This window comes from Excalfactoria chinensis, chromosome Z, assembly GCF_039878825.1.
Source record: "Excalfactoria chinensis isolate bCotChi1 chromosome Z, bCotChi1.hap2, whole genome shotgun sequence".
Classification (NCBI taxonomy): domain Eukaryota; kingdom Metazoa; phylum Chordata; class Aves; order Galliformes; family Phasianidae; genus Excalfactoria; species Excalfactoria chinensis.
The window spans coordinates 69,389,642-69,416,411 of NC_092857.1; the positions used below are offsets into that span (position 1 = coordinate 69,389,642).

Sequence of the window (26,770 nt, forward strand, 5' to 3'; positions counted from 1 at the left end):
TCAACAGGTTAAGCTCAAAGCCATTCAAAGCCATTAGCAGTTCTACACAATCACTGCCTCCCTCTGTCATGGGTGTCAGGCAAAATAAAAGTAGACAAAAAAACCTCCATCAACTGTATGTTACTTTTTTAAATAGACAGTGAGGGATGGAGAAACCGCATTTTATGTGGCTGCCAGATCCCTTCCAACACAACCATGTGGTGATTCCATGAAAGCTATGTTGCCTCAACAGCAACAGAAGTGACAACTAGGAAATGCAAACTGGGAGACTGTTATACCTGGCATCACTCAAGAAACATAACAAGATAATTTTGGCAATCAAATAAACAGACAGAACACTTGGGAGAGATGAACTGGCACAACAAAGACACTTTTGTTCCTCTATCTGTGATCTGCCCTCTTCCGTCCTCATTCACTGCAATTCCAGCAGCCAGTCCCTGGAAAATGGGGTTCCTTCCAGGTAGAAGAAAAGAAAGCTGCCACCAGAAGTGATGCCTACCTTTGCACAGTTCATACTGATGTAGATCAGAAAGAGTTGTTTGCCCCCAAAAAAGTAAACAAGGCAAACAGAAATCAACTGTTAAAAATAAATATAGGAGAGAGAGTTTCTGAGATTTGGTTCTGCCTGAGCTGCACAGAAGGGGGCTGATGGATCCTCAGGATTCCATTCAGAAGGTCCTATCATGACAGAAGAACCACAGTTACTTTCAGGAACAGAAACAGTTTTGATCTTCCTGGCAGAGCTTCCAAGATCTCAACAGATATGACCTGAAGAGAGAAGCGAACAGGATGAAGAGACATTGCACTGGGGTTATTTTATTTTTTAAGTTAAGCCTCGCTAATGTGGAGGTGACACAGTAAAAGGCATGCCTGTATGTCCATGCTTTGCTGCTGGCCCGCCAGAAGGAGCTCTACCTCTGCAGATCCTCTCTGCCTTCTGGAGGGATGTTGCAGGGCTCTAAGTCACTCATTTTGTTCTCCCTTTTTCTCACTGGCAGCAAGTAGAATGCACATCAAGAGCAGTGATGCGCTCAGCATCCTTGCTGGTGTCCCTCAGAACCTCTGCAGCAGTGGGGAAAGGGTCCAGCAGAGGCCTGACAGGAATGTGGCCAATGAGGTGAGATGGAGGGAGCTGAGCTTGACTAGTACAGCAAAGCCCTCAGCTGTCTGAAGGGCAGTCAGAGCCAAGCCCTTCTCAGCACTGTCAGGCTCAACAGAGCAAGGGTCAGCAGCATGAGCTGCAGTGCTTCCTGGCCTGTGGGAGGTCCAGCTGAGAGATGCAGAGCATTCTTGCCTTGGGGCAAGCTCCTGGTGGAGTGCTGGGACAGCTCTCAGGGAACTGCATGGCCACCATCCTCAGGGTAACCTCCAAGATCTCTGCATTTGTGTCACAAAGGGGTAAAACCCGCCTGAAGTACGCAGTCAGCACAGCACCTACAATTCCTAACAACATGATTTTGTTCTGGCACATTGTGTACATCTTTCTCCCCTCACAGACAGGAGGAAAGACAAAGGGTTGATACATTTTCTAAATACGTAAGAAAGGTAAACAGTTTAATGAAATAACAGCTGTTCCCGTCAGCACAGAGACTTCAACAGGGCTGTGCCATGATGCTGGAAAGCCAAATCCAACAGGCAAATGCATCCCCATGATGCTGTGTGTGCAGAACAACTGTTGAGAACAGAACTGTTTCACCCCTGCTCACACCTCCCAGATTCTCAGTTCATCTTTTTGCGCTTCCTCTGGCTCCCTGATGCTTTCTGCACAGGCAAGGGGAGAGAAAGGGTGCCAAGCTTGTGATTTTGATCATTCTCAAGTCCTGGCATCCCCTTTGCCTTGGAGACCTTCAACCGCATGGCCCTTGCAATGTCCATCAACCTGGAAAACAACAGAGAAACGTTGTGTTAGTGGGGTAGAGTGGTCTCCTGGGAAAGACACTGCAGAAATGAGCAATAGCTTTTTCACCTCAGGAGGGAAGCTAGGAGGCAGAAGCAAGCAGGATGTCTGCTCTGCATCCCAACACAACCACCAGAACGCAAACTGGAAGTATTTAAATACTACAAGGCAGGGAGCCTTGCTGGAAAGGCTAGAACACTACCAAACTGGACACGAGCACCCCAGAGAGTACTATAAACCCACGGTGCCTTACTCAGTGTACAGCAATCTTGGAGAAAAAAAAAGCAAGCAGCCCGTATTTCCAACAGAATCCTATACCACGAGTGACAGGATGGAAAGAACCTAGTACAGAGAGCAGCTCCTCTTAACTGCTGAAATACAGCAGTCCTAGATGTAAACACATTTTGGATGAGATTGGTACTGAGCAGGGCTTGATCAAGATGGCACCAGCCAGAACACACCTGGAGACTTGTCAAACACAGAATGAAGCATGTTTGAGCAAACGCAGCAAGGAAATGAAAGTCCTGCCTCATCTGGGGCCATGAGAACACACCTCAGAATCCTCTCAGCTGACATTACGTCTTTAAAAGAAAAACAGATTCAGATGGCAAGAGATATCTGGTGCTATTCAAACAAACCTCCCACCATAAGCAATGATCATTCCATGGCTAAATCAAGAGCCTCGCAGCCATATCCCTCATCTTTGTTTTTCCAACATGTTGCTGCTTCTCCCACTTTTTTCTTATCACCACGCTACAATCTATGCTCCCAGCTCCAGTAGAGCACTTAAAAGCAAAAACTTTGGTGTTTGTTGCAGAAAAAGAGCATGTCTTTTATTGAAAAGCTTACTTCCAAAGCAATAAAATTTTAAAAAGGTGGGAAACCAACATTAGATTATACTGTTAATGCCACTATTAGTCAACAAAGAGCAGAACTGGAGGCAAAGCCCAGAAATCTTTACATCAAATCTGACTACAGAGCTCACAAAACCAAGGGCTGGTAACAGCCCCGATAACTTCCAGTTATCCCAGAATCTTGATATTAAATCCTTCCAGGAGAAGCCCCAACATATCTGTTTCTAGTTTTCCAGTTACAGTCAGATACAAATCTGTACTTGCATCCAGACTGGTACCTAGCTGACACCAGATCTCTGCTGAAAGAAGGGATTCAGTGAGGAGCAACATGACTTAGCAGGCAAGATACAGCACTGGGTAGCACCTGGATAGGTTTTCTGCCATTTTGATGCTGCCTGACTCAAGTTTTTCCACTTTCAGATGGACAAAAAGCCTCACAGTGCACCTGAGCAGGTTTGTGAAAAGCACTCTTTCAAAGCTTTGACACATAGAACTACCCCATTAGACGTAGCAGGGCTTGAATATAAAACTTCAACACACTCAGAGTCTAACTGCAACATAGGGAACTCACAGCGGGTATCACTGTATTATTTGGGCACAGAAGAGGCTCCAGAGCCCTCTTCCCCAGGGACTGCTTGCACGAGGACCACAGGCATCTTAACAGGCATAAGCAAACATGACTCACCTACTTTCGTGGAGCTTCAAGTCATTCTGCAGGACAGTGAGGTCAACTTGGAAGTTTTTAATGTGCAGAGCCAGTGCAATGACATATGCTGCAATTTTAGTCTTCAGCGACGCAGAGATTAAATTCTGAACACTGAACAGCAAGTGTGAGAACAGATGAAAAGCAGAGAGTTAGCAAACCCAAAACACAACCACCCACCAGGTGCAGACAGAACTGGAGCCCCAGTTAGCTATGACAAGCATTTCCGAGACATGAAAAAAGAGCTTTAAAAACACAGGTCCCTGATCACAGAGGCCTCAAGGTCTTCCTCAACAACTGCCTATGTTTCTGTTCAAAAGTGCAGGTCTCTGGAGATGTTTACAGGTTTATAGACTTGACTGAATCACTGTCTACAAATACTTCTGTCTCTGTGGCACACTGGCAAGATGACAGCGAGGTGAAGCTGATCTGAAGGTACTCACTGCAGCCATACACAACACACAGAGCAGGTCTGAAAGCATTTATTTTTACTGTTCACCTCTGGTCTGAGTCTTTATAAACAAATGCACCCTTGATGGCCCACACGGATTCAACCTCTCTGTTAACCTCCAGTTCACAGCAAACAGCAGATATATGATGGCTGAGCAATGGCAGTTATGCTACGCAGAGGCTGTTGGATTCTTGAGAAAAGGCACTGTAGCAGCAATTACAAATCTTCTCCCTCTTGCTGATCAAGTCAGCCTGGTGAGCCTGGCTAAATTCACAGGTACAGGCTTGTTTAAGCACACATGACTCTGCCTCTCCCAGTTATGTTTCTGACTTCCATTATTCATGGATGAACATCAGCCATAACAGAATATTTTACCTGGCCTGGCCTGCTACTCAAGAGAAGCTTCTGCTGTTCCCGTTTTGGTGCAGTGCTATTTGATAATGACTCTGTGGCCCTTCAAGCTGTTTTCTACATCCTCTGAACATCAATAACATCAAAGCAATCACAGTTCCTTACCCGCCATTGTTGTAGGTCAGTGAAGTGAAGTTCTTCATAAGCTTCCTGCTAATGATGTGGGGGCATTCAGGACCCATTGGATCTAGAATAAAAAGGGGTTTCACAGTGAGCACCAAGACTGGCTATTTTCACATCCATTTCAAGCCTCCTAGACTAACTCTTGTTGGATGACCCCAGCGTCTCCACCAATGCAAAAAGATATTTACAGACAGATTTACCTTCCTCACCCATCTTACCAGTCACTGAAAAGGCTAACGTTGGAATTTTTGTAAGAAACAGAAACACAAGGTCTGTGAAATACAGCAAGTCCTGAAAACTTCAATCCAAACATTTGTGCACTGCTTTTGAGAAAAGCAGTTCCTGCCACTTTATAAGAAACATTCTGAAGACTGTCATCCACACACTGAGATACTAAGAAAAGTCTGACACAAAGACAGCACAAAAACACCTAAAGATTGCATTGTGTACTGCATGCCTCTTGCAGCTAAAAAATGGAGGCTAGATGAGGAAGAGCACTGATAGTTTCCTGCCTCCTGGCTTAGGAGTAAAGCTTGACGATATAAAATGTTTTCAGGTACAGAAACCATGAACTGTCTGTAAGCAAAAAAGGAATCTCAAACTCAGATGTAAACTATTTTATCTCCTACAAATAGGATCTCACTGCAGGACCCTGATGTATGACAGTTAGAAAAGGACTGAAGAGAATGACACACGTATATCCCAGTAGGTGAAGATCTAAAACTCCACAATGGCATGGAAATGCTGAACCTCATCATGAAACAAGCTGAACTGTAACTGCTGCATGTAGCCATTTATCAAACAGGTAACTCTGGGAAGCTTCATTGTTTGCTATTATGGTAACTACAAACCAAGTCCCAGCAGGCAGCTGAAAAGGGTAAGAGTTGAAAATTGTCTTACGCTTCTTCTTGATTATTTTCAGGAAGCTGAACTTAATAAGGATGTCCAGGAACCAGAGGCATCGAGCTTTGCGGTCCCTGCTCTTCTTATCAGCAGGCAGGAATTTCAGCTCTTCTAAGACAAAGGAGCAATGGCTGAAGAGGAAAGAGGGAACATGAAGACCAGAGAATATCATAACGTATCATAGTATCATAGTATCATAGTATCCTGCGAGTTGGAAGGGACCCTAGAGATCATCGAGTCCAACTCCCGGGTTTCGAGCCCCTTGTGTAGCGAAGCGGCACTTCTACCCCCTGCGCCACAAGGGGGATTCGAACCCGGGCCCTTCGGTGCCACAAGCAGCACTTTATACCAATGCGCCACCAGGGGCACACGATTAGGACTAGCTGGTTACAGCTGCCATCCTGCCTGTAAGAAGAACCACGATTTCATAATGCCAGCCTTAGCTATTAAAAGGCTGCCTGTGGAAGTATTACCTTTTCTCTTCTGTTTTCTTGGCAATTTCCTCTGGAGTGATGTTAATAAAGGCTGCTGCTGGACCCTGCAATGCTTCATACTCTGCTGGAGACAGAACTGGATGGACTTTAAAGAAAAGAACATGGTTCTTTCTGGTTCTGAATAGCTCACAGTGAGATATGGTCTGTCAGCTCTTGCTATGGGAGGTGTGAGATAGGGAAGTGGGGAAAAAATTATAAATTAGCAGAAAGTAACAACAGAACTTGTTGTAACCAAACCAAACGTCTCTGAGGTACAGTGGCTCAAACACAAATAATTTCTCATATACTCCTGACATCACTGCTATTCTTAGCTGAACAGCTCCCAACAGGCAGGCATAGTACCCCTGTCTTTGTAGGGAGGAAGAATACAGAACTGGGAACCCCAAAGCCTCAACATACTAACTTCCTGCTATCAGCTTTTGGTTTGTGAGGGGAGAAGGCTCAACCCTGCTGTCACATGCCCAGCAGCACTTTCTCCACATGCCAGACTGCCAACAGGAAAGTTTACAGGCACCAGAAACCACACGGTCACTGAAAAAGATACTGTCGTCAAACTTGTAAACATGTTCTGGTTTGTCAGCATCCTCATGACATGGTGGTAGGAAAATGGACATGTTCTGTTCATCGTCTTGGGCCACATCCTGGATCAAAGCTTTGGAGGGAAGAAGGAAAGAAGAGAGTATTTGGACCGTGCAGACAAAGCCACAAAGAGTGGACTTCTAGAACACCACCAAAAATGGGCAGAGATGGACGGTGATAACACAGTTTTTCCTAGCGAAATAATAAAGCAGTTCCTTTTCCAATAACAAGTTTGGCAAGGTCCTCAACACGTGCCCATCTCAGCAGTTAAACCAACCTCCTCCCTTCTTACTCAAGGAAAACACCCTTCTTCTTCCCACCATGTTTGGCAAGGAAAAAACAGGAAAATGGTAATTTTGATTGCCTTCCTCAACATCTCAGACAACATTCTTACCTGTTACCCCCTTTGCATCTATAACATCTGCTGCTGCTTTTGTCACAGCTGTATTGAGAATATCATTGCCCACTGCATTCATTCGCCGAGAGTTCAGAGCTCGCTTCTGCTTGCTGGTACCAAATGCCTCAATGCACAAATCCACCTGTGTATAACACAGAAGCAACGACAACACACTGAACTCAAGACACTTTGCATGCAGGAAGAATACCCAGATAACCACTGCTTGTTCTACAGGTACGTTTTTAAAGTAATTCCAAACATAACGCTGGGTACAAACAAAGCATATGACAAAGAAATGCAAAAGGGCATGTTTTACCTGGGACTGTAGACAAGTCTAAAGTATTTAGGAACATACTGCTAAGCTAGACACTAACAACATGCTGTCTCAAAAACCATCAGTGCATAGAAAGAATGCTGACCCTGCACAAGTTTGTCCTGCAACAAATCAAACATCTCAGTTTCAGACAAGTATTTACCACTGTCTGCTGGATAACTACAGCACATTATGATATCAGGTTTCAACCTTACCTTTTCCCTGTAGGATTTATTCTGATAATCCCTTGTGTCATCAGGAATTAAATTATCTACAAAAGAATAAAAATTAGTATGCTTGGCTTGCAGCAGGCAGGAAAGTGCATGTACTGGGTACCCCTCTAATCAATTACAGAAGGGCTAGGTACACCACTTCAGGGTCTTCTCTACAGGATTTTGTTAATAGAATACGTTGAATGTGAAAGATTATGTACCTAAAATAAAGAGGGACAATTTTTGCTACAAAATCTAAAAGCATAATGCACAGGTTGCAGCAATACTAAGCTCCTGTTGCCTAAAAAAGAAAACAGTTCCTTAAAGATCATATTCTCAGGATTATTTCCACTAGATTCAGTAATAAAAAGCAGTTCTGCTGGGGAAAAGCTGTTTTCTTTTTCAGTGAACGATTCAGTCTACTAACTTGATTATTTCCAAGCTTCCCTCAGCAGGAGAAGGGCTGCAATTATCCTAAGCAGTGACAACTTTATTTCTAACTCTGGTATTTCCACCCTCCCACACCCGAGCTCTCTGCTTAACTCTTCCCCTGACTATCAGCTGTGATTCTGCTTCATTCTCCCTTTTTTCATTCCATACTGCTCCCCAGGCGTGGACAGAGTGATGTATCCTCCTTCCCTCATTCTAAGGCAGCACAGCAGAAATAAGAGTAGGAGGAAACAGGGCAATGCTGTCAGTAGCCAATTAGTCAGTTTTGAATGCATACATATTTCCAAGACATTGTGACCTCGGCACCAGGGTTAAATACAGAACTGTCCTACCTGACAGTAAAGGTTGCATGTTGAATATTTCAGCATTATAGACTTCCATTTGCCCAGAATCCTTGTTTAAACACCAAGAAAATACCTGGGGAGAACAAGTGCAAATGATAACCATTGACAGTCTCAGAGCTGAGAAAAATTAACTTGAAATCTATAGAACAGGTTAATTTGTAGCAAGTTATTTTTCATTTCACACTTCAGAGGAGCAAACCCAAATAGTTTGTGCTGCTCCTCACCACAGAATCATAGATCAGACTCATAGAATCCTTAGAGTTGGACCTTTAAGCATCATCCAGTTTGTATTTGGAGAGAAAAATTTAATAATATCATGACCCCGTCAAAAGAACCAGCACAAGGACATTAAATGGCTGGAAGCACCTCGTCTTAACAGTTTCTGCAATTCTGTTTACTCTACGTTGTGTCACCCCACTTCTACTTTAAGTAACCCCCGTGGTCAGAGTAGACATAAACCACGAGCAAACGCTGCAGGACAAATGTAGCGCGTTCACGGGGCACAGCACTCACTAACAGGAGCCTGACACACACACCAAATGTACTTCAGAGCTCTGTAGGTTAGCTATGACAAAGTAAGATGATTTTACACTTGGTTTCCACTTATACAAGAGGTTCTTCTACCAGAGGATGGGAACGATCCCCCATGCAAAATAGTTCTTAGGAATTCATGGGAGCTGCCTCGAGGCTACAAAGGTCACCTTCTAAAACCAGCACATGTGAAAACTGGTGATTTCACCAAGGCTTCCCATTACAGCACGAGGCACAGACAAGTTATTAATTCATACAGCACCTCCGGACTGTGGCCCAGAAGTTAAATGCTGACCAACGACCCCCTGGTTTCCTGGATACTGATCTGGACAGCTAAGAAGGAATAATGCTGTTGTCCCCAGGTTTCAGCCACGTGCAGACACCTTCTCACTCTTCTCCAGCAGATCTAAACTCCACTTATGTGTAAGATCACAGCTCCCGAGGAAGCAGCGTGCAAAATGGTGCGGCTGCCAGATGACATCAACTGCCTAAATCCTCCTCATTCGCACCACGGCCTCAATGGGAACTCACCAGTCACCTTGACAGAAGGCTACAAGGCCATTTCATTTGCGCAGTTCCTCTGCTTTCACCTTCTTGTGTCTCGCACAGTGTGGCCAGCTCCCCATACCTGCACAGGGAGCTGCATTTCATGGCTCCGCTGCTGAAGTTATTCCCCACGTATGAAAGCCTTTCAGCTTCTGAAACCTGACAGACAAAGAACCATGACTTGAAGAGCGCATGGTTTGAAAGCGCACGTTTTCCTGCACGTCCTTCAGTGACACGAAGCTCAGCGCTGCCACAAGCCGCCCATTGGCTAGCGCCACGCCGCGATGCCGCCGCTTCCGGCGGGCGCTCCGAGAGTGCGTCACTTCCGCTCGTCGCCACGAGTGCGTCACTTCCGGGCGACGCGGCGGGTTCGGTGCGCGCTGGGCCCGCGGTCGGAACTCGGCCCGGTCGGAACTCGGCCCGGTGGGCCTCCCGTGGGCTGCCGCCGTCTGTCCCGGCCCCGCCGCCCGCCTTGCTGTCCCGGCGCTGAAGGAGGAGCCTGGAGCGGGGCTCGTCGGGCCTGTAACGGCGGCGGTGCGTAAGACCGGCCCCCTGGGGGAGGGGCGCAGCGCGGGCTGGGCCGTGAGGGTCTCCCGGCGGGCTGCCTGGGCGGTAAGGGAGCCGCCCGCACACAGCAGCCCTTCCTGCCCATAGAGGCGGTCCAGGCACGGCCCGGATACCCGAGTCACCCCGAGGGGCACGCAGCAGAGCGGGCCCTCCTGCCTCACCTTTGTGCCGGTACCGCGTTGCTCGTCGTAGCCGAGCTGTGCAGGACGGGACTTGGGTGGGGGGGTGCCGACTGCGCTGCTGACTCTGACTCAGCCCCGCCTGCTGTGCCTTGCTAAGGGCGTGAGGCATCTGTTAGGCCCAGCCTGCAGCTGGTGGCTTGTCTCGTGCTGGCAAACCGTGTGGTGGATAACACAGTCTGCTGCTGCAGCGCTGTGCTGTAAGCATGTCTGATACAGGCACTGTAACAGTCTGTGTCGGCACTGATGTCTGTGTCAAGCCCAGAACGCTTGGAGCTGACCAGACGTGCTTAATTTCTTCCTCCGCCCTTTAAGAATTGCTCAGGGGTTTCATTCAGCACCCACGCTTGAAAATTGTGGCAATTGTCGTTTAATGAAATGTTTTCATTTCCCATCATTGTGCGTACTGCATAGGTCGCTCTGAAAGTAATGCCTCCTGTTTATTCCTGTGCAAACTACAACAGATGGATCACTTGGTAGAGCATAATGCTCCATTACCACGCGCCATTTTTCAGCATGGTAACCACCATTAGCAATGCATTCTCATTGGTGACGAGCGAGGGCCTGCGTACCACCCTCATATAAATCTGCACCAGCAGAGGTGACATCTGTCACCACTGCAGAAACACGGCATCCACCACCTCACCGTGCTCACATCTACTCTTTGTGCTCCACAAGAGTTCAGCAACTATTGATGAATGTCGTTGGGTGCTGTTTTTTCTGTGTGGAGGAATTCAGCAACTCATTTCTGCTTCATACGCTCTTCCACGTCAGATGCCACCAAGAAGATCAAGCTGCCAGAATTGAGGTGGCTCAAATTGACTTGGACTGGCAGAATAAGGGCGAACTATTTCTAGCTCGATGGGCCCATGAGACCTCGGGCCATCAAGGAAGAGGGAGAGAAAAAGAGTCCCCGAGAACCAGGGGGCCTACTGTAATCTCTAGGCGACAGGCTGGAACGTTGCTGATAGAGGGAGACGGCAGGGATGGAGCGCTCCAAAAGTGATAGATAGAGCGAAAAGAAGGACCTTCCAGCCTGGGAGCGAGATTATATACGTGTCCTCCTCCGGTGATTCGTCTCTGGCCGCGTCGTCCCCTGGGATATGTAGTTCTCCTCCAAGAGCTGAGTACTCAGGATGCTGCCATTCCACAGAACTGGAGCATGAGCCTTCCACACTTCCGCATACCCTCTGTTGTACTTCTGTATGCCATTAACAACTACACTTTCTTTTACCACCAAAACAGTTTGCCACTATTTGTACCCTCAGTTAATGATTCATACTGCACATGATGTCATGATGTAGAATATTGACAGCAACAGCACAAAACCATGACACACCTGAACCATACCAGAGGCGTGCAGAAATCCCTGCACCCTTTACTCTGTTTGCAGCTTCATAAAATGAACAGCCAGCACTCTCACCAGCCTACCCCGGAGTCCACTGTGGTCTGAGTAACAGTTCCAGACTTTAAAAGGAGAGCTTTAAAGATACCCATGCTGGGGACAGTGGGATTATGAGAGTTATCCAAACAAACTGTGCTGGAAGTGTCCTTTAAAAATACCCATGCTGGGGACAATGGGATTATGAGAGTTATCCAAACAAACTGTGCTGGAAGTGTCCTCTGTACTTGGTTTCATCTCTCTATCAGTTGACAATGCAAGCTCTTCTAAGGGTGAAATTTGGAATAATTTTTCTTGCTTAGAGCAATTGCGACCATCGCTTTGGGGATGGAAGCGGTAGCTAATTCAAAGGGATTGTGTTCTAAGAAACGGGAGCTGATAATTAATGATCATCTAACAGTTCTGGTTTCTAGGCATTAGTAAGATGAACTAAAATCTCATAGTTTGGGTTCTGTACTGTGCTTTTAGCAAAGGAGAAACTAGAGAAGTTCCCATGATTTACAAAGTTTGCAAGCTTCACCTATCTCAAAGTGAAAGTGAATTTGTTTGTTTCTAATAATTCCATACATTGCAGATTTCATACTGCAGCTTCTCAGCTCTCTGAAACTGCTTACTCCATGCTTAAGATCAGTACTTTTGTGCACATGTGAAGATTTGGTTTCCGGATGGAGTAATACCCGAATGCATTTTTGCCAGCGTGTTGCAGGAAGTAACAGGACTGTATTCTTGATCACAGTGCTCCTTTTCTTCTTTTCTGTTCATTGAGTTGGTTTTTACTTGTGGTGTCTCTTTTAATGTTTTGGATTGTATTAGACTTGATTGATATTTTTAGTATACTCATGTTATGTGCTCTTGCTTTGTGTTCTAGGAGACAACCTAGGAGGTCATCAAAACAGACAGCACTACCAAAACATGGATTGGAGCTGAGAACTGATCCATCTTCTGCTTCTGAATGTGAGGCCAGTTACTGTGAGAAGGGGAATCGAAGACAAGAAGTGAAATCAAGTGTTGCTAGAGGCAAAAGCATGAAAACTGCCCACAGAAAGAAACCGGTGAAGGAGCAGAGAAGTTCAAAAACAAGCAGCCTGGTGACCCTCCGGGCTTCTCAAGAAGATGAGGAGGAAGCAGATGACTTTGAGCCTGTTGATGAAGATGAATGTTTTGCTGAAGAGGAAGTAAACAAAGCACCAGTGTTTGTTCCAGTAGGTCTTAGATCTCCTAAACCTATTCCTGTTCAGATAGAGGAGACGATGCAAGAGGTATAATGTAGCTGCGTTCTGTGTCCATGTTTGTTTTGTTTCTTCAAACAGAAGCTTTTATTCCAATTGCAATTGCTAGTACTTGTTTAGTTTGTTAAGAATAGTGCTGACAGTAGCAAGGATGTTTACTTGACACATGTACTTGATTTCAGATGAATGTACATCAGCCTGGGATCCAAACACTGTTATGAACTATCAGCAGGTCTGCAGGGTGCTCACCAGGTAATTAATCTGGGACTGGATTTAGGCACAGTCTGATGTGCTTACTGCATGTTTTGAGGCCTAGGGTGGAGCAAATGGAGCATTTCAGTTCTACATTTGAATGTCAGGGAATGAGAGAGATTACCAGTACAGTTTCTGGTTTCTCCGCAGGTTTGTCCTCCTTTGTTCTTGTGATATACTTCCTGTAACATAAAACTTAAGTAATGGGTTAAGTTTAAACATGTGTCTGTTACAAGATACAGCCCTGTATCTCTTTAGTTTAGGCTGTAGAGTTTGACACAGCAGTGGAATCCACTCCTTCCCTGTGCTCCAATGTAACCCTTCCACAGGCTGGAGGTATTTCAAGGAAGATCCTGCTCTGTCTGGTGCGGGCAGATCCAAAGCCTGTGGTCCTTACATTTTGGCAATTATTTTTTCAAAAGCTGTTTTTGGCCTCTCCCATGAACTGCTTTTATAGTTAAGCCTGGAGTAAAGGCCTAGTGTTTAATTGTGGTTTTAGACTAGAATTAGAACTCTAAGAATGTAACAAGACTGAGTATCATCTCAATTGAACAAACACTGGAGTGGAAATTGCTCCCAGCTCTCCTTTTGGTTTACTACTAGTAGTTCTCTTCCTCTTTTCTCCTGTTGAAATCCTTCTTATTTACATAAACTAATCATACAGTTTCTTGCTCTGAATGACAGTGAGAGAATTTAAAGCAGAAAAAATGATAAAATCAACAAAATCCGTTTGAGTTAAATAACCAGCTCAAAAGGTCTCAGCTGGATAATGTAGATTTTCTGATTCTTCTAGTTGGTTACAAGCAGCACTGCCAGTTCTTCCTCCAGTTGCTTCCCTCTTTAACCTGCAGTATTGTTTAGTACTTGATTTGTGGAGGGATTCCATGAGATGTTCAATGTCTGCTAAGCATGTAGTTTATTAGGAAAAAATAAAGTATTTGTCAGATTTTCTACGAGGGCTGATGAACTGAAATGCTTTCAAACCAATTTTTACAGCTGGATATATCTCTGAATATCCCTGATGTGCCGGTGGCTACTAATGTAGAAGGTCTTTCTTGTGTGTCTGTCCAGCCAGTCATACAGGAGGAGGAAAAAGGAAACTCCTTACCAGCTGTAAGAATGCCTCTTTGTTTTTGACATCTTATTCAGCATTGCCATCTACTTTGGGAACCATCTCTCAGGAACTATTGATAATTACGTTCTTTCCCCTTTGGGAGCCAGTTGATGAAGGAGACAGATTCCCACTGTGTCCTCACCATGTCTCCTTCCTTTTCTCTCTCTTATTTTATAGCAGATACAAAGCTCTGGCCTCTGACTGGTTTCCAGGCCTGCTTGTGACACTATAGATATGGAAAACTGTAACATTTTGTCAGCTCCTACTATGTATTTTAAAGCCAGGGCGACCTCTGGGCTGAGAATTCACCAGGATGCATTACATTAAAATTGCAGACTGATTTTTATGTAAATACCTGATATGTTTTTCTTTTTGCTTAAGGAAGCAACTGAGCATGAAAATCCAGAAGCGGACAAAGGTAGATATGCAATTCTCTTGTTTGTGTCTTCTCCATTAACATGCTACCAATTTGTGGTTACTCTTGGAGAGAATTTCAAAATTCATGTATTTTAGAAAAAAAAATGCTCATGAGGTGCTGGATTCTTTCATGTTTTTTTGAACAGGCTTAAACTATCTACATTCTTCTGTTCTCTATCAAGTAGATGGACCAAGCATTGCAAAGTTTTGTTTCTTTGAGTTGGAATGTGCATTTTCTGAGTCCTATTCTGTAGCTATCTGTACTGGGAGAAGAGAAAACTTTACAAACCGTAGAATCATAGAATGGCTTGGCTGGAAAGAATCTTAAACATTATCTAGTTCCAACCCCCAGCTTACAGCTTACTTGACGTGTTGTGAAGTGATAATAAAGTGGCCAGAGTCTAAGCTTTGTCCTCTGTATGTAAGGTCCCTAACTCAGCTCTGACCAGAAGAAAGTACTGTTTCCATAGGAGATATGTGTCCAACCCTTACAGAACTATTGCTTTTCAGAACTGCTTTCACTTAGGAGTTTAATTACATTCTCAGTCTTTGTAAGGAGCACTTGATATTGCCTGGGCTACGGTTTTGGTTGAGGGAGGTGAAATCTACTGTCTTGCTTTGGTTTATTTCGGTACGATAATTTTGGAGGATGGAAATGCTTAGTTTTGTATGACCAGTTAGTTAGGAAACAGAAGTTTAAACAGGGATATAGTTCAGTGCTACGGGTTATGGATATCTGCATTTAAACACTTTCTCCCTTTCCATTCTTGGTGGCTTGGTTGGTTATGAGATGCAGTGGGATAAAGTAAGATGGAAAAGCTCATGGATTGAGATGTAGACAGAGAGATCGTTTTACAAGACAGAAAGTTTATTTTATTGCTAACTAAAAGTAGAGTTGAGTGGTGAGAAGCAGGGAAGACTAAAACACCTCGTCCCCACCACACTTCCCCATCCTGACCTTTCCCACATTCAGCTTGACACCTTCACTCCTGACTCCCCTTTCCCCATGCTGCTCATGAACAGAAGAAGCAGGAGCTGCAGTCAGCCCATCATACTGTACCTCCACCACACGTTCCTCCTCGTGGTTTTCCACTGGTCTAGTATGGGATCTTTCCCACGGGATACAATCCTTCACAACTCTTCAGCGTAAGCCTTCTCCACCATATGTCCTCCAGACTGTGGTTCCTTCAGGGGGTGAAAGGGCCCATATACCTATTGGGCCATGGATATATTTTGCATCTTTAGTTTTGCAGTGGTTGATACCATTCTAGCATAAAGAATTACCTGATTTTTTCCTGAGGGGGGTTCATTCACTCTCCCTTGAGACCTCCAGCACTGCTTGATACCAGCATACTTGCAGTTGCTGTGGAATGGCTGAATTGCAGTGACTTGTTTTCTCAGTGCAACCTGTAGATGTGTCATTTTAGAACAGGGTGCAGAAAAGACTGTGCTCATACTGGAGTGGCAGAAACAGTAGGAGGAGGCAGCTTGCAATGGAGGATTCCTTCTCTTAGCAAAGAACTTCTACCATAGAAGGATGGGTGTGTTGCAGAGCTGGGTGCTTCTCTTTGACACTTGGTTGTTTTGTAATGGTTGGTGGAACTTACATTCCTAGAGCAATTTGTTATGTGAGTCATCAGTGACAGAGTTGTGCACTGGGAAATATCAATTTATTTCAAGAGATCATCCATGCAGACAGTGAGCTGCATATGAATTACATATTACTCTGGTTGGTCTGGTATCCTTCAACCTGGAATGCCTTGAAGGAAAAGCTGAGAAAACACAATTTTAGGTTTTATGTCTCTTTGGAGTCTGACATGCTTTCTTTCTTTTGTGGAGTTCTTTGTCAAGCTTACCGTGTTGCTTTATTTCAGATATTTCCATAATGAAACAAATGCTAAGGATTGTCAGCAGCAACACATAAGCAGCAGAGAAGAGACTTCAGGTATAATGCACACTATATATTTTAAGTGAGCAAAAAAGTTGTGTATCTTACAGTGATGCAAAGATTAATTAAAAGAAAAAAAAGAAAATGTGTTGTTATGATTAAATAATCTACTTAATGAACAAACAAAAGGACTGATAGCTTAGTGTCATTCCCCACTCTTGCTTCTTATTTAAATTTCATTATTGCAAACTAGACTTGGAAACCTTTCAGATGACTCCTTGAGCTTAGATATCAATAGAAGGGAAGTTCTTGCTCTTTTCTCTCAGCAGTGAACGCCTGCTTATTACCTCTGCCGTGTTCAGCATTTGTTAGAGCTCTTTGTGGCACTGACTCACATACCCCTCAAAACCTGAAGGTGGTAGAGGGAGAAAGCCCGTGTATTTTTCCAGCAGCTTAGTGAGCTGTAGTGGCTCCTGAAATGTTGAAGTGAATGCCAGCAGCAGTGAATGTGAGCGGCTGGGCTGGACTGTGCAAGTGTAGAGCAAGAGGAAGAGGAGAATGGGAGGTGATAATTGAAGAAAACACACTTTTCAGCTGCAAATCATTTAAAAGTAATGCAGGGCGCATTAATTTTAAAATAAACAACAGAACAACACCACCACAAAGAAAACGCACAGAAATAAAGCAACAGCAGAATTCTGTCACTTAAAGAAGTAACTCTGAATACCTCACAGCAATATATAGAGACAGAGGGGCATCTGGCAACCACGGCTACACAGATTCGATTAAACAGCACGTCTTACACCTGACTGAAAAGCTTCATCCCTGCTAGGCATTCTTAATATTGTTTCTTCTGGGGGATAATAAGGGTTCTACTGCAGTGCAAGAGCTCCAGAGTGATATGTATCTTGTCTCAGAAGAAAGCAAGGATGTTGTGTGAAGGATATTCCCAGTGCCTTCTTTCATGGAGATCTGCATGCTCATTGCTCGATGTGGGGAACTTGAATAACAGATTTCTGTTACGTTTTTATTTCCCTGGAAAATGATGGTAGTGAATGATGATCGCAGATGTCCGGAGGAAGAAGAACAGACATTCCTTTTAACATTGGTGGAAATCCTTGCTGACTCAGGAGGGTTCGATACATCTGCTTTGCAGGAACAGACCTCAGAACCATTACTACCAGCACCGATACTTATCAGCCCAGTGACATCTGGTGGAACCAGCTTGAATGAAGTGGAGAGGTAAATACTTTGTTTTTGACTTTAAATGTACATTAGAGTAGGAGTATTCCTCAATGCAAGGTAACTGAATTACTTCAACATTACGGTTGGAATGAAATCTGTTCAGCTTGGGAAGAAGGGGGGAAACATCAAAGGAAAATATTCTGAAGTACAGTAAGTGTTGCAATTCTTTAAAGAGTCCTGCTATCTCTATGTAAGTTCTCAGGTAAAAAGAGCAGGTGTGATGCTCCAGCAGTGCAGAGGGCTTTGCCCTTGTACAAGAACTTCTGGTAGGTAAATTTAAACTTGTAAATGCAAATTGAAACTAACCTAAATGCATGGTACAGCACAGTTTAATGCTTGTCGTTATCCCGAGTGGTCCTGTCTGCAACTAACTTGTGCTGTAACACAGTTCACCTTTTATTCTGTGTTGGTCTTTTAAAAAGTACATGCGCTGTTTAATCAGTCTCTGAAGAAATCAACAGAAGGAAAGCAGAATCTCGACAGTACAGTTTTCAATCAGCTGAGCCTTTGGAGGGTTTGGAGATGTACTTCTTGGTTCCGAAGTGAACTTGAAAGAGAGATGGTGGAATTGTAAGCAGCTGGATGACTTCACTAAGCTCTGTTGTGTGCTGTAAAGATTGGGGGTGCGGCTGTACAACTAAATTTCTCCAGCTCTTTCCATACAATGTCTGTGAGATTTTACAGACTTTAAAAGTAGATTGTGAATTCTTTAGTCTTAGCGGTGGTTTTGAAAAACAAAATGACAAAAAACTGAAGAGAAAAAAAAAAAAAAAGCCCTCATCTTTTAAGCCATTTTAATATTATGCTCATTTTTTGACTACAGTGCTATCAATGAAAGGGAATCGCTGAAGTTCTTTAATGACTCTCAACTCTTTTACAGGTAATCCTTTCCAAATGAAAGGGGCTTCAACAAATAGAAATGTTCTTACTGCTGCCCTGCTGCCTGAGCCTATTACAGCAGGAGATGAGAGAAGCCAGTGTGAAACTTGAGAGAATTCAGGGAAAGCATCGTTTCACAATGTAGCGTCCAGTCAAGAGGAGGTGATGTGCAGGTTAACCTCCAGCAGGAAAACAGAAATAGGTGAACAAGGAAAAGTGGGAGATAAACATGAAGCAGCACAGTTGGAATGCACAGAAAGCCAAACAGAATCTTCTAAAGCTCCATTACTCAGGTACTGACAGAATGTTTCTGTCAGCCTGTTCTGTTAGATGTTTTTTCCACATTGAGTCATTGATATCCTCTTTCCAGTTAGTACTACTAGAGCAGCACTGCCCTCCTCTGTGACCTGTAAGAATTATAGGTCTGTCCTCAGAAATTGAAAAGGATTAAACTGTCTCCTTTGAAATTTGGAGTGTTTTAGACATTAAATAGGCAGATTGACCAAGGGATGATGCTACTGATGTACGATCTGTTTAGGCACTGACAGATGCCTCTTCTGATACAGACATCCGTGAGGCTGTAAGACAGACTTGGGGTCATTGTTTTTCCTAGCTCAGTCTAATGCTTAGATATGCACCCATCCATTTGTTACGATTTTCGGCCTCCTGCCAATAAGATTTGGGTTTGATGCAGTACTCGCCATGTTTCTACAAGTACTAATTTTGTCTTTTCCCCGTGGGACTTTCTAGCCTGACAGCTCAGAGGATATTGCTCTTATCTGTCCATCCAGCTATCTGAATTATGTTTTCTTGTTTTAATATACCATTCTACAGTATTTAAATGCTTTAGTTTCTTCTCTCTGTTGTACTTGTGCACACTGTTTCTGACTGTTATTTGTATCTGGTATATCTGCAGCAGCTGGGAAACGATGAATTGAAATAAAGAATCCTTGCTTTGATACAGTTTGTACCTCCTCTATCCTTACTTCATTGCTGTGCCTTCTGATGTTACATTATGTTTATATTATATGATGTTATATTGTGTTTCCCCACTGATGACGTGACGTGTGCTCTTCTGAGTTCTTCCTGCAGGTCTGTGTCTCTGTTCCTCTCAGAAACCGTTCTGAGCATCTGGTAGTTACAGGCTCTAGTTCAGAGACGAGTCACATATTCTTGTTCTCAAGGGTGGAGGTTGTTCAGTGTTCCTTTAACGCTTCATAAACTCCCATGTGCCAGAATAGTCAGTAACACAGAATCCTGGGATCACTTCTTGTTTTTTTCCTTGAGAGTCTTCAAGCATTTCTGAGGTGTGTGTTTGCTGTAGCATGAACTGGATTCCTGTAATACTATTTACATATCACTTTTATGGATCGATTCTATGACGTTCTTACTGTACTTGTTTTGAGCAGGAGTAGATGAAAACCATTGGGATTTTTATCTTTAATTTGCAGAAAAAGCAGTTCTGAACTTGCAGAAGAAATGCAAAGGAGGAGAGGAGAGATCCCAAACCCACAGATGGGGACCACAAAGCAAAGTCTGAAGGAAACAACTCCCTCTAATAAGGATGATGGGGCATCTTGTTCCTTTCCCTCTAGAAGCACATCGTCATTTGTGGAGTATGACAACGTAGCTGCTGATGCTGTAGTTATGGTATGTTTGCTTCTGAATGTCTTTGCATTTCTGAGCTGTGAGAAACAAGGAATTAGTCGCTTCCAGGTGAGCAGGGGGGCATGCTGTGTTCAGGTTCTGAGAGACTGATCTGCTGCAGGGAATGGTTTCTGACTGGTGAATGTCTAGGAAACTTAAAAGGGAAACAGAGCAGCCTTCTCTGTGCACGTCTATCTATGAGCATTTTGGGTTCTCGGGAAGTTGTGGCCCATTTTTCTACTTGTGCAGAAGTTGTACAAGGTTTGTATGTCCCTTCAAGACCAAGTTGAAGCTGTGGGGGCTGCTGCTGATCACTGTGCTTGTGTGTGTAGGTACAAGATGGTTGTCCTGTGAAGTGTTATGACTTTGGATTGCCTTGTTGCAATAGTTCTGTTTAAACTGACACCCACAGCAATATGTGAAGTCAAACAAAAGGGAACGAGCGCTGCCCAGTACGCGGTCCATCTCAAAATCTTGATCAGCTTTTGCTGCAGAAATATTCCTGGTGTCAGCAGAGGATGAGAGAGGAATCTACTCGTTTTCCTTTTTCCAGGGATTCCCAATTATTTTAATATACTTTTATAGGCGCTTCCCGACTGAGCCCTGGGACTGCAAACATCTCTCAGCAAGAACCACGTTTGTGCTGTCAACGTTGTCTCAGCTGGAACCAGGACAAATTCTGCATTGAAAACAAAGGGGTCAGATGCTGCTGCTGCTTCTTTCTGCACGTAGGTGTGTGTGTCTGCAGGGATGTCCTTTGTTGCACTTATTCAGAGCAGCGCAAACAGCTGAATCTAACCACAGTGAGCTTGCTTGAAGGATTTGCTACTTGGAGGCAGCTGTATTTGAACCATTTTCCTCGTGTTTCAGGTCTGCTTGCTCGGAAGAGCTGTGCGCCGGGATCTGGACGGGACTCGTGCCGGCTGTCTAATGGCCGCCGTGCTTTCTGTTTGCAAGGAAGCTGTCGCGTCCTGTACGTGTAAATGCTGTCAATAAAGTCTGTTCTCCGACCTGCGTCCGTCCCGCTCTGTCTCCCTTTCCTCGCGCGGGTGCCGGCCCGGCCCCTCCGTGCATTGGCTGCGTTGGGGGGAGTGCTGTGCCCGGTGCCGTGCCGCTGTGTGCTGCCGTGCCGCCGTGCCGCCGGGCTCCCCCCTCTAGCAGGTAGGCTGGGCCGTGCCGCCCGGCTCCCCTCCGGCCGCCTTAGCGCCCGAGCGCTGCTCCTCGGCGTCCCCAAGTGAACCCTCCGGCGCTGTGCGGAGCCACCCGCAGCCGCCGTGCCTCGTTCGGGGAGTCGGCGCACCGCCACCTGCTGCCGCCTCCTCCGTGCGGCAAATCTCCGCTGCTGATGCTTCGTGCGGGCTGAGCTTCAAGGCGCCGCCTGAAGAGGGCAAGGAGACGCCCGGCTTAGTGCGGAACTTTGGCTTCGTTAGGGTGCCTGCAGGTGCCGCACTTGCAGCGTTGAGGCGTCTGAGCGAACTGCTGCTGTTGTGTTACAGCCGAATGGGGTTTTGCAGAAAACGAGCTTTGGGACAGAACTTCGGGTTACAGAAACTGCTCTGGGACTCCTGTATGCATATATATACGTGCCACGATTGGCTATAGGGGTGTGTTTAGGTACACGTATGTAAACATGTGTAATAGCATGTCATACGTGCGCATGTGTTTGCATCTGCAAACAAACAAGCACAAAAGCAGCAGCTGAATAAATGCATTTACTCTGCTAAGCTGTCGGTGGATTTGCGTTGGTGTGAGCACCTTTCAATCTCAACATCCAAATAACTCTCTGTAGAACACTTTATTTTCACTTCCATTTTTAGCTGCCGTGTATTTGGGCAGCAGTTTGCAATGAGATTCGACAGGGAAGGTGGCTCTGTTCCACGAGCCCACCTGTGTGCGGTGGGAGCGCATTTACAGGCACGAAGGGCTGTGAGGTGTTCAGCAGTCGGAGACAAGAATCACGTGCAGGGAGTAACAGTGCAAACACGAGAGTGCGTGGCAGTGTGTGATGAAGGTCTGGCCGTCTGTTTGCTGTTGGCCCTTCTGGACGTCAGGACAGCCAGACAGGTTGTCCTTCATCATGTGCACGGTACTCTAAGGATTGGCTCTTAGGGCTGCTTTGGTTGGGCAGCAATAATTCACTGCGCTCATTAGGATCTCAGCATCAGTCTGTAACTTCCACTTCTTGGTCCTGCTTTGAGTTCCTAGGAGCCCTTGCACTAAGAGCAGACTTTTATAGACCCGACTGGTGCAGAGGCAGGTTTACAGGAGGAAAGTGTGTCCATTCGCTTGCGTTCTGGGCATTAATTAATGAAGGGGCCACAGAGATACAGCGCAACTGACAGGTTCAATCCTGCATGGAGCCATTTCTGCCTGTGTTCAAAACCTATTTTGTCCTATTTTGAGGTGAATATTTACTGCCAGCAGTGTGAGGAGAAGCCGAGTGTGCTTAGAGGAAACAGGCTGACTGAATAAGGGGGGACAGTGACATCTTGTGCAGTGCTGGAAGGTGGGCCAGCTGCCGCTCAGACACACAGTAACACAGAGTGCTGTGACAGAGTTGGACAGGGATGGACTTTCACAGGACAGCAGCTCTAAGTGCTCTTGTGAGGGACTGAGATCAGGGTTTTTCTCAGGTGTGTGACTGCAGTCGCTGTTCAGTCCATCACAGGGGTGATGCAGTCAGACTCCTGGGGCTAAGGGGCAAGAAGGGCTTCCTTGACAAAGTCCTGGGCAACCAAAACGCTTTGTATGCGGAGCGCCTGTGCATGTGTTTTCATTCCGTTTGCCCTTCACATTGTGGTGCCTCTCTGTGGTTCAGAGCTAAGCAAACCAACCTGCAGCACTTGCTACTTCCTAGGGTGACCCTAATCCTACCTGTTCACCTTTTGGATATTAAGTCTCCGGGTTCTGGGGTTTGTTTGTCTTTTGGATTAGGCTTTCCTATCTCCTAAATGAGAATTAGACAGGACTGATTTTTCTCACGCTGCAGTTAATACATATTGCAATGCACGCTGCACTTATACTTTGCAAAGAAGTTACATAGGTCATTAACCTTCCAGCACAGGAGGCGCAGCAGCACTTCATTTGAGTACCCGTGCTTTATTTTGCAAAGTTCCATTTGTGAAAGGCAAACAAAATGCACAGCAGTAAGTGAACAAAACCTGAAAAATAGAGTTTGAACATCAGAAGTTGCTGCAGTCAAAGCCATCTGAGAATCCAGGTCTCCAGGAAACAAGTAAAGCAAATCCTCTCCAGGACTGTGTCCTAAAAGGAAACAGATCAGAAAGGTGAGTTCTTCCCCCCCTTGGAGCACCCACTCACGTAACGTCCATGTAATTTCTAAGGATGCTGCCCAGACGAAGACTGAGGATGCTTCAGGAGAAGACCTTCCTTGCTAAGCCAAACAGAACAAGTAAGGTACCCAAACATTTAGAGCTAATCTAAACCTTAAAGCATATAGGACCTTACAGCATAAGCCTTAAAGCGTAGAAGCATGACCAGCAGGTGGAGGGAGGTGGTGCTGCCCCTCCACACTCATTGAAACCCCATCTGGAGTACTGCATGCAAAAAAGAAAGCCTGGAATGCCATTGTTAACACTTGTACAGCATCTCCGGAAGCACTCAGTTCAGCTTTCCTCATTTATTTCCAGAAGTTACAGGAATGAATTTATTTCTTTAAGTATTTGTGAACTGTAATTCCCCGAACTTGCTTGGCTGTCTGAGCCACGTGTTGATATTTTCCACCTCTTAGTGAAACATTTCACTAATGTGAGTTAAGCCAGCATGTGACATCTGTTGTTTCTCCATAAGTTTCTGTTTTGAGTCTGCCTGGACTTCCAGAGATCCATAAGGATTTTAGCATGGTAGAACAGACCATATAAATAACATAGAATGGCTGAGAAAACACAATGAAAGGAGAAAAAAGAATAACTGTGAACGTTTATTACCTCTGATGTTAATGCTGATAGACTCTCTCTTCTCCTGTTGTGAAGCACAGAAAGCTCTGTTGCACAGTCTTCATGGAGGCGTCCCAGCTGCAAGAAGAAGACCTATACTGAGGAAGCAGCTTTCAAGTCATCTCACAGCCCAATCTCACCGTGATAGTGTTCTGCTATGCAGCAGTCAGTAATTAGCCATGATTTCAGATGCTTTTTTAAACAGTTAGTGTTATGGCTACCTATTACAAGGAGCAAACAGAAAGAGCCATCCAACTTCAGCAACTAGTCCCTCTGTGGCAACAGGTTCTGAGCTCTGAATTCAAGTACAAAACCTGTCAGCAGATGAGACGTTTTACTAGAGCAGAAGTTCTGCAGAGACACAGCGCCACCCAGTGACCAACGGCAGCCATTGCCTGCAAATACACGACAACTTCCCAGTATCTGCAGCAACAATCTCCCCACGCGTGCACTTACTGAACCAGTGAACAGCATCAGAAGGACCTTGCACGAGACAAGGGTGACTTAACAGTTGTTTAACTGCAGTCCGCTTCTTTGGGTCTACCTAGTGGGCAGAAACACTCGAGCTGTTACTTACAGCATTGAAAAGAACCGGAGACAATTCTTCTATTCCTGAGAGCTTCGAGGTGCCCAGAAGCACAAATAGAGACCAGCAGTATTTCATCACCAAAAGGAAGGTCAAACACCTGAGCTGGGAAGAGCAGTTGCAGAACCTGTGGTTACAGCAAACGTTCCATGAGCATTTTGTATTTATGAGACTGCCTAGATATAGCTCAAATGCATACTGAGTATGTTCAGCTTTCTTTATGAGACATCTTTGGTTTACAGATCGGTTTTAGTTCTACAGCACAATTAAGAACATCCAAGCGCAAGCTGCTTGAAGACTGTTTAATTACTAAAATAGTAATTATTTCTATTACCTGTAACTGGTACCATGTTTTTATTTGAGAATTTTCAGCACAAGGCAACGCTCACCTTTTCTTCATGGCATGGAACAATTTAGCTTGTTTAAACACTGAATAATTTCCAGGTACTCCACCAGTGTTTTGAGCTCCTGCAACAGCATCTTGTAGATCCATCTGAATAGAAGCGGCTCTTTTTCCTGTAGCAGCTGGTGAACTAGCAGGGTACTGCGAGGTGAAAGCCATTTGGGAACAGCGTATCTTCCTCTCTGCAATAAAACAGTTTAATGAAAATAAAACAACTAAAATAAAAGAGGATTTAGAATGAACCTTGAACAACTATTTGGAGGATTCTGATGTCTCTCTACTTTCCAAACGTAGAAACAGACACATGAGAAATCAGCCTTAAGAATCACTTGAATAAATACAATGGTGAAATGAAGATGTGCTTGGCTGAGGGCAATGCTGGAAGGCAAACTGCTCACAAGAGCTACAAAATGCATGAGATCACACCAGACATACTTTGTTCTGACCACAGTTATGGCACATAGTCGATTTCCTTCAGTATTCCCAAAATGAAATGATGTGGAGCATCACAGGGAAAGAAACACTGCACACAGACACGATGACCCTGATTAGATTCAAGCAGCAGGCTTAAAACAAGTCAGAGTTTTAGATTCCAGGACATTTCAGGGTCTATTATGTGTGAAATTCAGTGACACAACAGTGCCCAGGTGCCTGCGTTTCAAGCAACCTTCAGATCACAGCCACGTAAAATAAAAGCCAATTCAGTGCAGAAATAGCAAGCCTGTATCTTAATACCCGTGAGATTATCCACTTTTTTACTGCAGTCTGATTAAGTTCTAAAACTTGCTCATCCCAGTTCACTTACACAAGTTCCACCAATTCAAGCAATGCAGCTCTGAGATCCTGTGTATGTTAGGCAGGTAGAGCTGAACAGTGCAGAAATGATCTCTGACAGCTCTAAGAGCTCCATTCTGCTTGCAAACTCTCAGTCCAAAACTATTCACAACTCTAAGGAAACGAACACCTGAAGCAGTTGGATCATCTGCCATGTGCCGCATTCTGCTTCTTGGCATAAGGATGAACACAGAGTTTTCTGCTGCCCTGCAGAGATGGGCAAAGTCCTGCTCACAAATGGACCAAGTTTCAGTGTACAGACAGGCCTTTCTACCCACAGTTCAGCATGTTCTGCCATCCGAACAGCAAGGCCTCTTGTCAAGCTCAGCTATTTCCCTTCTCAGTGTATTCTAGCACCACTGATACCCAATGTTATCCTCCTGTAGAGTGCCATCGTATTGTCATCATCCAAAGGAAAAACCCCCACAGCAGAGCATACAGCAGGACACCCATGCTCCAAATATCCGCCTGAAAAACAAAAAGACAAGCTTACAAACCTGAAGCACCCAAAATGGCTTACTGACAGATTGCATTGTCTGCCCTTGCCAAAGCCCACACACGGCCCATGAAAAGCTGGCTCTTTCCCTCAGCAAAAAAAACCTTACAGTCCCAGAGAAAGCACATAACCCTCATTCAATTGCTCTTCCACTCAACTTAGAGCGCTACTAAAACCAGTATCTTCATCTTAGCTCATCACACTGCTGCAGTTCCTTTGACCAGGATTTCACTGGCAAAAATGAAATCAAAGCCATCACAAGGGATTTAGCACAGTTGTGTGTTACTGGCTACGAGAGCCGTCAGCACAGTCACCTGTAAGGCTCTGCTGCTGTTCTACTGATGTATAGGCACAACAAGGTTCACACGCCTCACAGTGCAAATCTCTGAAGCTGCTGTTTTGTAGAGCCCCAAAGCAGTCGCTTGAGACAGTTCAGGATCAGCCAGAGACAAACCAGCCAGCTGTGTG

General features: G+C 44.9%; 2 protein-coding genes across 6 annotated transcripts; one reads left to right on the forward strand and one right to left on the reverse strand.

Annotated features, from left to right (window-relative positions):
* Window positions 1–1,533: 1,533 nt before the first annotated feature.
* On the reverse strand, window positions 1,534–9,451 carry LOC140264004 (DNA-directed RNA polymerase I subunit RPA49-like). Of its 2 annotated transcripts, none has more exons than XM_072359415.1 (10): window positions 9,194–9,451; window positions 8,120–8,204; window positions 7,341–7,396; window positions 6,810–6,954; window positions 6,381–6,488; window positions 5,816–5,912; window positions 5,340–5,473; window positions 4,422–4,503; window positions 3,437–3,568; window positions 1,534–1,879 (listed from the first exon to the last, which is right to left on the reverse strand). In XM_072359415.1, exons 2-10 carry the CDS (start codon window positions 8,166–8,168, stop codon window positions 1,720–1,722), a joined length of 963 nt encoding a protein of 320 aa, XP_072215516.1. In that variant the 5' UTR covers window positions 8,169–8,204; window positions 9,194–9,451; the 3' UTR covers window positions 1,534–1,719. The 2 variants fall into 2 exon arrangements, with proteins under 2 accessions (XP_072215516.1, XP_072215515.1); XM_072359414.1 differs by having other exon boundaries at window positions 9,291–9,442.
* Window positions 9,452–9,553: 102 nt separating this feature from the next.
* On the forward strand, window positions 9,554–21,037 carry LOC140264229 (transcription factor TFIIIB component B'' homolog). Of its 4 annotated transcripts, XR_011906013.1 has the most exons (9): window positions 9,554–9,742; window positions 12,225–12,558; window positions 12,768–12,837; window positions 14,333–14,369; window positions 16,243–16,313; window positions 17,309–17,498; window positions 19,832–20,030; window positions 20,613–20,759; window positions 20,898–21,037. XR_011906013.1 is itself a non-coding variant. In XM_072359835.1 (6 exons), exons 1-3 carry the CDS (start codon window positions 12,382–12,384, stop codon window positions 16,290–16,292), a joined length of 264 nt encoding a protein of 87 aa, XP_072215936.1. In that variant the 5' UTR covers window positions 12,231–12,381; the 3' UTR covers window positions 16,293–16,313; window positions 17,309–17,498; window positions 19,832–20,030; window positions 20,613–21,037. The 4 variants fall into 4 exon arrangements, 1 of the variants encoding a protein (XP_072215936.1); XR_011906014.1 differs by lacking the exons at window positions 9,554–9,742; window positions 12,225–12,558; window positions 12,768–12,837 and adding an exon at window positions 13,792–13,950; XM_072359835.1 differs by lacking the exons at window positions 9,554–9,742; window positions 12,768–12,837 and having other exon boundaries at window positions 12,231–12,558; window positions 20,613–21,037.
* The last annotated feature ends 5,733 nt before the right edge of the window (window positions 21,038–26,770 follow it).